The sequence below is a fragment of the Aplysia californica genome, unplaced genomic scaffold, assembly GCF_000002075.1.
Source record: "Aplysia californica isolate F4 #8 unplaced genomic scaffold, AplCal3.0 scaffold00241, whole genome shotgun sequence".
In the NCBI taxonomy this organism is placed as follows: domain Eukaryota; kingdom Metazoa; phylum Mollusca; class Gastropoda; order Aplysiida; family Aplysiidae; genus Aplysia; species Aplysia californica.
Genome location: NW_004797511.1, coordinates 190,242 through 199,774, shown reverse-complemented (window position 1 = coordinate 199,774; position 9,533 = coordinate 190,242). Strand labels below are relative to the sequence as shown.

Here is a 9,533-nt window from a genome sequence, read left to right as displayed (position 1 = left end):
CATCTCCCCCCAAACTCCATCTTCCATTAAATTCCCCTAAGACAGAATTTTTTTCAGGCTCCCTTGCGATTCCGTCTTACACAGGTTCGACTGTACTTGTTATTGATTCCCTTGTGTGTGGTAAATCAATAGACGTGCGCGCAAAGTTTCCTGAAACAGAGGCAAATTTCCCCTACTATAGAGGTAAATTTCTGCGACATGGTAAAGATCTATACAAAAAACACAATTTGGCGCTTTTTCGGTAGTTCCCACCCCCCTTATTTGATAGAGCCTGACCTACATCTAGATCTATATACGTTTGATTCGCGGCAAGCTAAGATGTCAAACCTAACAACTGCAAAACATTAAATTGTGGTAAAATTCAGGGGGGCATGCCCCCCTGAAACCCCCCCACCTTGTTTTTATTAGGTCAGGGGGGCAAGCCCCCCTGAAACCCCCCTACTCTTGGGGCCAAAACCGGCGAATAACAAATGCGGGGTGGGAACTACCGAAAAAGCGCCCACAATTTTTTAACAGTAAAAGGGCATCTGTAGATTTACAATGAAAAAAAACAATGCATACAAACGACAATAAAATGCAGCAATATAATATTTTAATCAATACATCATCAAGCAGTTTCAACACAATTTGAGTAAAATTTAAAAGTTATGTACAGCAACAATAGTAAGCAGTAGAAACTGAAAGATAAAAATAGCGCAGGCGCAGCAGAGATAGGGGAAGAGAGGAGGAAAGTCTGGTCGGAAAGGGAAGCTTAGGGGGAAGACGCAGTCTGAAAACACTGCGATTGTTCATCCTGGACCAGAAAATACGGGGTGCCCACTACGGATGGGATCGGCCGATCAGCCCGATCGCCCGACTCGATCGCCTCAAAAACAAACGTGTTTATTTTCAGTTTCAGGCGATCGAGTCGGGCGATCGAGTCGGGCGATCGCCCTCGATCGGCCGATCCCGTCCGTAGTGGGCACCCCGAATTAGATTTCTAGACCTACGAAGATCTATCGATAATAGATCTATACAGAATGCTAACCTTGTTTAGTTGGTCACTCTTTATCTTCTTCGCATCAGAATGCGCCGGCGAAGTTGCGTCGGTTTTGAGCAAACGCTTTTTCTTTCCGTCTTGGTGTTCATCTTTTGACATGATGAAATTTCGCAACGTAAAACTAAAAGTTTGTCTTCAATTGGACTACTAACCGGTAAGGCTGAGTAGGCCTAGTTTGTTTCCGTTGTCTGCGGAAATCGAAATAATGGAAATTGAGAATCGGTGAAAGTAAGAGTCGAGTATTCCATTCTCTCTCTGTTCCTTTTCTTTTCTCCGACCTGTCGTGCGGATTCTACTTTCAATTCCTCCAACCAAATCCAAGCGAAGTTTTGGTGTGCAGTTTACAATAGGCCTAAAAGTTCATTAATTAATTCAGAGTTCGTTGGCCAGGCAGTGTTCGTAGCCAAGATATAATCTAGAGTTCTCAATTGTCAGCAATGCAACATTTGAGTCAGAAGTGCTTGGGAGTGTGTTGGACCTTTGCAAGACTTCGAGCTGTGCGACAGCTCTCATCAAAAGTATGGAGCATAGATCTATCTAGACTAGTCTAGTTTAGGCTAAAGAAGAGCAGGCTAGCCGTACTTATTATGACGGTTAGACTGGCTAGGCAAGCGATCACAACATATTATCTTGTAATCAATGTGATCTCAGTTTATTGACATGTGCTGATTGTCTAGATCTAAGTCAAATCTCTGAAAGATTGAACTCAAAAGTGATATTCGCTTGACATTGGGTAAGATTGAAGAATAGCCTACCGGACTCCACCTGCGGATTAGGACTAGATCTAGACATCTAGATTCTAGATCTACTTTTGCTTTAGATATCTCGACAACCTTAGGAAATCATGATTTTCCCCAGTTTTTAATCTGGCTGTTGAACTTTGGTGAACCCACCGTGTTTATATACATGTTATTAATGCGCACTAGGGAAACAACAGACTTATACAGTTATGGGTCCTAATCAATTGATTAGTCAACCACTCCTTCTGTCGGTTGGAATGTAAAATCTCCGCTAAACGATAAGCCAAAATAGTCATGATAGGAAGCCATGGTTCGACATCATACCTCATCGACAAACAACAGAGTAGAGGTACTAACTAAAATGAGCAGGACAATGCAGAGATACCCAGATGACCTATCAGTTCATACAATGCAAATTAGCGCGCTTGTGCGTGAGCGCGGAATTGCCCATTGCTGCGTAATTTCTTGGAGGCTGGCTTGTGCGTTTGGTGGACCGCACCTTCAGCACTTAAGTTATGATAACTTATAGTATTCGACAGGCGGGGGTGGGTGGGAGGTGAGGGGTTTCAGGGGGGCCTGTCCCCCTGGCCACAATAATAATTAAAAGAAAACACACACATACCGTAATGCAAATCAATTTAAATGAACAGAGAAAAGAAAAGTGGACCAGGAACATTTTAAATAGTTGGCTCTGCCCAAGAACTTTAGTAGACCCACATTGCCAGCCTAGGGTAGGCCCAAGAGGTACCATGAGAGATGATAAAGGTGCGAAGAGGTACCATGAGAGATGATAAAGAGGCGCGGGTGAAGTTTACCGGAGCAATGAAGAGAGGGGGAGACATGGTGGAGGTGGTGCCATGCTGTGACTAGATTGACCAATCAGAGCTTGGGTCTAGCCTCTCGCGTGCACTCACGGGCTTTGCGGTCGAAAAATCCGGTAGAAACTTTCAGTTGACTAAATGTACCCGAAGTGAGAGGATTCAGGCAAGGGAGGAAGAGGAGAGAGAGCGCGTTGCCAGCCGGGTAGGCCACGAGGCAGCGGCCCAAGGAAGAACAGTGGACCAGCGTATGGCATCGCACGACGCCCAAAAGTAGTTCCCCACCCCCCCCCCCCCCCCAGCAGTGGGTCCACCAAAGTTCAATCTTACCTTTAATCTCTCTCAATTAAGAATTTCAGACCGGTAGCCTAGGTCTATTCATTAACAGTTTGACAGGGGGGAGAACCACACCCCCCCCCCCCCCCCCCCCCCCCCCCCAGGGACTTGGTGTCATTTCCAGAGAAGGTAGCACCAAGAACAAATTTATGCACATCGAATGGTATTGCCTACTTATTACAGGCCTATAAACTGTAGACCTACTATATGCCTTTGTTTAATTTTCATACTGATACACAGACACCTGCTTCCAAGCGAGAAGAATAGATGTGCCAGTACAATCTTTTACATATAGAGAGAGATTTGATGATAAAGGACCAAGTTCGGCGCTCAAGATGTGCACAATCACATCATATCATAATCACACACAAAACAATAACTTCCCACAGATCAACAGAAAAGCACACATTCACAGTCAAGAACATGCATTACTATTGCCCTCGGGGTGTCTTGACATAATGACCCCATTCCCTGATTCACTTGCACTTCTGGTTTCTAGAGCTGACAGTCTAACCTATTTTTAGACAGTTCGCAGCCTTACCATGTCCAGGCTGTACCACTCCATCCCCTCCCTTCCATACAGGCGCCAAATCCATCTTGGCCCTTTGGCCCAACAGTACAATCTCTTGGTGTGATGGGAGTAGGCTACCTGTTGTAGCATTTTTGGCTGAGTTATTTTCTTGGTGATATTTCTTGGTTCTTCCATCAAACATCTGGATGGGGTATGAAAGAAACTTTTTTGCTATTCTTGGGAAAAAACCCTGTTTTCAACTGATTGAATCAAATAGTTTATGGATCATTTTGATTCATTTTGAACAGTCTTCACACCTAAACAATGAACGCCCAGATGGGTTAAGGCAGAGACACTGGTTCAGGTAGCGCCGATCTGGGCTCGGCGCCCTCGGTGACATCAAACGTAGGGAACGAAAGACGCGGGGAGACCCTTGCGACTGGCAACGGGAGGTTTACCCACTCTCCTCCTACTAGCCTAATTATAGACACCTTAACTAAAGACTGGTGTACTTACGGATGAACACTGAATAAGAGATTTGTTTGAAGAAAATATTGTGATATTTTGTTAAGTTTTGGAAAATCATATTCCCTTTTTTGAAAATCCCTTCTCCATTTCAAAGGATGGCGCCATTTGCGCTTGGAGAGCCACACTACTGCCCCCTCCCCTGATCCCTTCCTCCGCCCCCCCATTCTCGCACAAAAATACGAGTGGTCCAGTATTCTTCAATCTTTCCTGACATTGAAAACTGAGAACAAAGAGAGTGTAAAGAATAGTGTATCTTGGCATTAACCTCCTTTCAATGGCCTGAGCACAGATTGTACTGATTTGAGGTGACTCTTGTTTTATGTTTTCTCAATAGGTACCACCAAAACCAACATGGGAAAAAGTGGACTTTGATGCTTTACCAAAGGTGATCTTTAATTGTGCTTCATGTCTGTTGTGATCATATTTTTCATTTTCTTTGCAAAAATTAATTCAATGAATCCTAAGAGAAAAGACTCTCAAGATGTCCGATGCCATCCATGCATGTAAACTGAGTTGCAATACAGATTACAGATATTCCGGAGTGGGGCTGAGAGCTTTTCCCTATAAACAATAAACATTACCAACCGTTTACTTTTTAAAAAAATCTTTTCTTGACAAATATAGTTCACATCCATACGATTTAATGAGGTTGTCTTTCTGCTTTTTTCCACCACTCATTCAAAGCCTTTGTAGACGTAACGGTGATTGGGGAATCCTTAAAAAAACCAGTCGCATTTCATCGCGTTGTCGGTGAAAGCGACCCCGTCCCCACGAGGAAGGTAACAGTACTCACCCAAATATCAAAGAAATAGGATCTAGATAGTCACATCCATTTCCCCCTGTGCACGAGTTCATGTAAATGCATGCTTCATGTAAACGCACGCTAAGGATAATTAAGAGTGCTCCTGACCACCACATGTTCAGGTGAAGAGTACTGTATTACATTTTAAAGAGATGGTTGCATCGAATTTAAAACAAATTTAATTGTGTACGGACGCACCCAGGCAATTGTTTTGCAAGGGCAATATTCTATCATCATTGGAGATTCTAGTAAAAAAATAATGTTAATGAATCGAAACATGATGCTGGACAAATGTCATCTGACCCAAGAAGGTGGGAGTGAAAAATTCTGACCAGAGAAAATGTAATCTCTATGACTTCTGTTATCACTAAATGACACTGGGAGATGGGAAAAGTGAATTGGAACAAATGCTAATCATTTAGAAAACAACAGTGTATCTTGACACTGGGTTCACAGGGCAAAATATTCAGCAAAGTCTGTAAACAACTCTGACCCCTTCCTTGGATGCAAACCCTGAAACTTAACTTCTGTGATTTGGCGAATTTGTTAGGGAACGTGGCGATTTATTCAACCCAAATTTCATATGGACCGATGAAGTTTTCAAATTTCTGTAGTTTGTAATCAAAGCTTATTTCTGATGTGCCGTGAATAAAAACAGTGGATGCATCATTTAATTGCAGTCGTAAACAGTTGTGTATGTAATTTTTTTCAGGTTTCTGTATATTCATGGGAAAAATTTGGATCATGTTCCATATTCTCAATAAAGTAAAGTTGTTCCATATTCTCAATAAAGTAAAGTTGTTCCCGCTTCCGATCTGGACATCGGGGATTGCCTTGTTAGTGAGACAACTTCCTGGGCCTTCAGCATATATATTGTGGTAGGGTGGCAGTTCCTTTCCACGCCGCCTTTACTTCCCCAACTCAAAATTAGGTACCCATTACTGCTGGGTGGGTAGGAAGGGGTGAAAATCTCAATACAGACAGGAATTGTTTAATTATCAACTAAAAGTTCAATTTCAAGTATGAATCAATGTTCACTTTTTCTAAAGTCGTAAGAGGGATCTTGGAAAGCACTGTTCTTTAAACTTTCTCAAAACAAAAAATCAAAAGTAGGCAATTGTGTTATATGACTATGACAATTTGTGTTCTCAGGTCCCAGAGGTAGATTTAGCACTCGTTGAACAACTGGAGCGGATCTCCCTGGTTGAGTTCAATAATGAGACAGGACTTGAGTGGCTTCGCAGTTCTGTCAAGTCGGCCAATCGACTTCACGTAGTCGATACAGAGGGTGTGGAGCCTTTGGACAATGTTTTGGAGGACAGGTAACCTCATCTTTCCTGTGAGTGGTTGGAGGGCACCAGTGGTAGGTCCTTTTTCTGTTCTTTCTTTCTATTGTTTCTGTCTGTCTTGCTTTTTGTCAGCACTAAATGACCATTACTGTGTCAATAAGCTTGTCTTTACTCAAACTATTCTCCCATCAATCTAGAAAGATGTGTGTGCTAGGATCACAGTACCTTACAAGGGAATCAGATGATGAGAGCTCTGTAATAAATAAATTGACAATCTTCTCTTCTACACTGCACATAGGGGAGTTAATATCTGTTGTGTGCCCTCACTTTAAGGGTCCTCTGAGCAATTTTGCTATTTGCTGGGGGGGGGGGGGGGGATAAAGTAGAGTTGCCTACTATAGCCCCTCACGCTGAACTAGCATGTAACACCCAGGGTAATTTTGGGGGTCACAGTTATGTCTCTCTGAAACTGGAAACAGCAGGCTGTGATCACCATCTTAGGCTTTGCAAGAAAACTTTTGCAGCACCTTGTAAAAACTAACTAACATCCTTCATTCATATCTGTGTACACATAAACAAATTCCGTCCTGCTCATTCGTGGAGAGAAACTGACAGAGAAAATTAATGAGAGAGAAAATTATAATATTCTATAAGATTCTATTTAGATCCTGGCATAGCATTGGGTCTGGAAAAAGTTTTGGACAAGGATTCAAAAACTTACTCAAGACCAAGATGTTTTGAAAATGTCTTTTTGTATGAGCTAATATTGATTTTAAGAGTAGTGAAAAATCGATTTGGCAATTTTTAGTTAGTTTGCTTTAGCAATATTTTTTTTTAATCTGGGAAGGCATTAAATCCCCCTCTCCCTCCTGAAAAAAAAAATAATAAAACCTTAAACAAGCACTGATTTCATGTTGTCGAATTTTCATTGATAAAGTTGATTTTTTAGTAGTGTGAATGAAATACAATGCTCCAAAAAAATAAGGTCGTTTTTATCACAGTGAGCTATTATTATCTTACTTACCTGTCAAAAAATGGAAACTTATTGCTACATAATCATATGCCTTAGCGTTTGTATGTGCTTGAAAGTATGCATTCTTATGTCTGTTAGTGTTAGTTAAAAAGAGATGTACATGCCAAAGTTTTTAAAACTTTCCAGAGAGTTGTGGCTCTGTGAGGATCAAGTGACAGAGGGAAACTGTACTGAACAAGTTTTGTTGAACGCCTTGAAAACAGAAGAGCAGTACTTTGTAGCACCTCCTGGTATGTGTACTGTGTATGTGTGTTTGAATGTTTGTGTGTGCTGTGCAACTGGTGTGCTTGTGTATTTGAATGTATGTACATGCTGAGTAATTGTGTACATGTTGTATATATGTGTATTCATGTTCATCATGTATTCAAATGCATTTGCTGTTCAGTTGTATACATGTGTGTGTATGTGTGTGTGTGTGTGTGTGTGTGTGTAGTATGTGTGTGTGTGGATGTCATGCAGTGTGTTCTTAGCTTTTTGTGGATCTATTATCTTAGCGGACAATTTGATTCTTTATGATTTAATAGGCCTATATCTTTTCCACAGGAAATAGGTGGTCCAGGGGGGCTATTTTGTGGGTAGCTCCTTCTTTCCTGTCAAACATCAATCATCTGTATCTCTCCATTTTTCTTTGCTCTCTACTCACAAAATAGTAAAACTTTTAATCTTCGGCACTTACATGCCCTACTCACGTTGCAAGTGAAGTGAAATTTTTACTAAAACTATTTAAACTTCCACAGGTAATGTGCCATTAAAGAAAAGAGACAAGCAACATCTTAAACTTGGCCTGCAAGAAGATGAGGATTCGTCCTGACAGTGATAGATCATTTGACTCTAAGGAGCCACATTTTGTGAAACATGAATGGTGTTTGATGTGTTTGGAGACCTAGTAACAAAAAACTTTGCTTACGTCTGCTATACTTATAGAAATGAGAAATATGAGAGTGAGAATTGAAAAAATTGAAGGAGATTGCATTTGTTGGCCCCTTTCCAGACTAAAGCCCCGGTTACATGCAACAATAAATTGTGTCAGATTCATTGTATGCGAGAACTGTCCGTTTTATTAAACTGTGATGTCTGTTTTCACGTTCCAATCTATCGTCAAGTTTTCTTTCGATCGAAGAGATTCCTCGTCATAATTAAGCCATCATGTCTCTTTGCGACAACAGCGATTTGCCTGCTCTCTATGTGAAGGTATCGAGCTCGGGACTTTCTGAATGAAAAGCGAACATTGTACCTCTAGATCGCGAGAAATCCCCCTACCAACCCCTTCCCCTGTACATTTTGGTTATAGCAGAACAGCGTCTTTAGAAAAAGGTGGCCATACTGTAGTGTTGTGTGTAGAAAGAGAAGCTTTGACTTGGCAGCAGATGTGCAACGCACCGAGTGACCTTGATGCACAATTTCACTATTGATGATCAATTAAATAATAAAATTACTAAAATTTACATAATTTCACATCGAATCAGGTTCCCTGCTATCTGCTCTGCTTATTTTGAGATACTGTTTCCGAATATGAAATCAGTTTTAAGATGCAATTATTATTTTTTAAATTTTGCGCCTTAAATTAAGTCCTGGTCGGCTGTGAATTTCAAAGTGATTCTAGTCAAAGCGTGTCTCCCCCAAATCTGACCACGATTGCACGGAAAATATCAAGCAGCGTTTGATTTCTCGACCGAGTCTCCAAGCCATCATCTCATCGTCCAAATTTTGAACAATTTTGTTGTTACACCTAACGATTTATCGTATGATCGCTAGATCGTCCAGTTTTTGTACAATTTATCATTACCGGTACGTGTAACCGGGCCGTAACTCATGGATTTAATAAAGGTGACAATAAATTATAATGGCACCGCTTTCCTTGTGATTTTGTTCTTTATGTTCAAAAATATTTTGGAAAGTATACTAAAATGGGCGTGCTGTTAGGATATTGTCCTGGGCTACAGAACAGATAGCCCATGGTTTGAAATCCCAAAGGGCCATTCTGAACTTTGGTTGCTGTAGAGAGTTTTCAGTGCTCTCCATCCATTTGGCTCGGACCTATCAGAGATGGACATTAAATTAGAAAGTTCTGCCCCATAAAGAACCTTACAGTAATGAAAGGGGCGTGATTTTTATACAGGCAAATTTCATTATACCACCACGCTCAGGATGAGCACTAAGTTCGGAATAGTGGGGACGTCGGTTTAACCAGGTTCCTCTGTTAAATAACCCCATCTGCCCAACATCAAAAGAAATAATTCTGCTGGGTGAGCTGTGTTTGAAAACTGTTTTTGTTGGTGATTTATGTGTTTTAGAGCTGAGTATTCTCTCTCTCTCTCTCTCTCTCTCTCTCTCTCTCTCTCTCTCTCTCTCTCTCTCTCTGTTTCTCTCGCTCTCTCTCTCTCTCGCTCTCTCTCTCTCTCACTCACTCTCTGTCTGTCTGTCTCTCTCTTTCTCT

At 41.3% G+C, this 9,533-nt stretch overlaps 2 protein-coding genes across 3 annotated transcripts in view; one reads left to right on the top strand and one right to left on the bottom strand.

The window, feature by feature from the left end:
* The window catches only part of LOC101862042 (THO complex subunit 5 homolog), an 18,182-nt gene extending 16,965 nt beyond the window's left edge, over window positions 1-1,217 (bottom strand). The window contains exon 1 of the mRNA XM_005100234.3: window positions 1,028-1,217. Coding sequence (XP_005100291.1) covers window positions 1,028-1,138 — 111 coding nt within the window. The 5' untranslated portion in view covers window positions 1,139-1,217. The remainder of the gene's footprint in view (window positions 1-1,027) is intronic.
* Window positions 1,218-1,338: 121 nt separating this feature from the next.
* Window positions 1,339-8,950, top strand: LOC101861819 (glutamyl-tRNA(Gln) amidotransferase subunit C, mitochondrial). 2 transcript variants are annotated; one of them, XR_001184926.2, is made up of 5 exons: window positions 1,339-1,557; window positions 4,307-4,357; window positions 5,927-6,137; window positions 7,223-7,326; window positions 7,834-8,950. XR_001184926.2 is itself a non-coding variant. In XM_005100233.3 (5 exons), the coding sequence occupies exons 1-5, from the start codon at window positions 1,477-1,479 to the stop codon at window positions 7,905-7,907; spliced, it is 480 nt and encodes a 159-aa protein (XP_005100290.1). In that variant the 5' UTR covers window positions 1,340-1,476; the 3' UTR covers window positions 7,908-8,950. The 2 variants fall into 2 exon arrangements, 1 of the variants encoding a protein (XP_005100290.1); XM_005100233.3 differs by having other exon boundaries at window positions 1,340-1,557; window positions 5,927-6,096.
* The last annotated feature ends 583 nt before the right edge of the window (window positions 8,951-9,533 follow it).

Excerpts from the sequence above, each read along its gene's own strand:
- LOC101861819 (XM_005100233.3), top strand. The coding sequence starts at position 1,477 with ATGCAACATTTGAGTCAGAAGTGCTTGGGAGTGTGTTGGACCTTTGCA. Across the intron at positions 4,358-5,926 it reads ACTTTGATGCTTTACCAAAG|GTCCCAGAGGTAGATTTAGC; the intron begins GTGATCTTTAAT and ends TTGTGTTCTCAG. Across the intron at positions 7,327-7,833 it reads GTACTTTGTAGCACCTCCTG|GTAATGTGCCATTAAAGAAA; the intron begins GTATGTGTACTG and ends AAACTTCCACAG.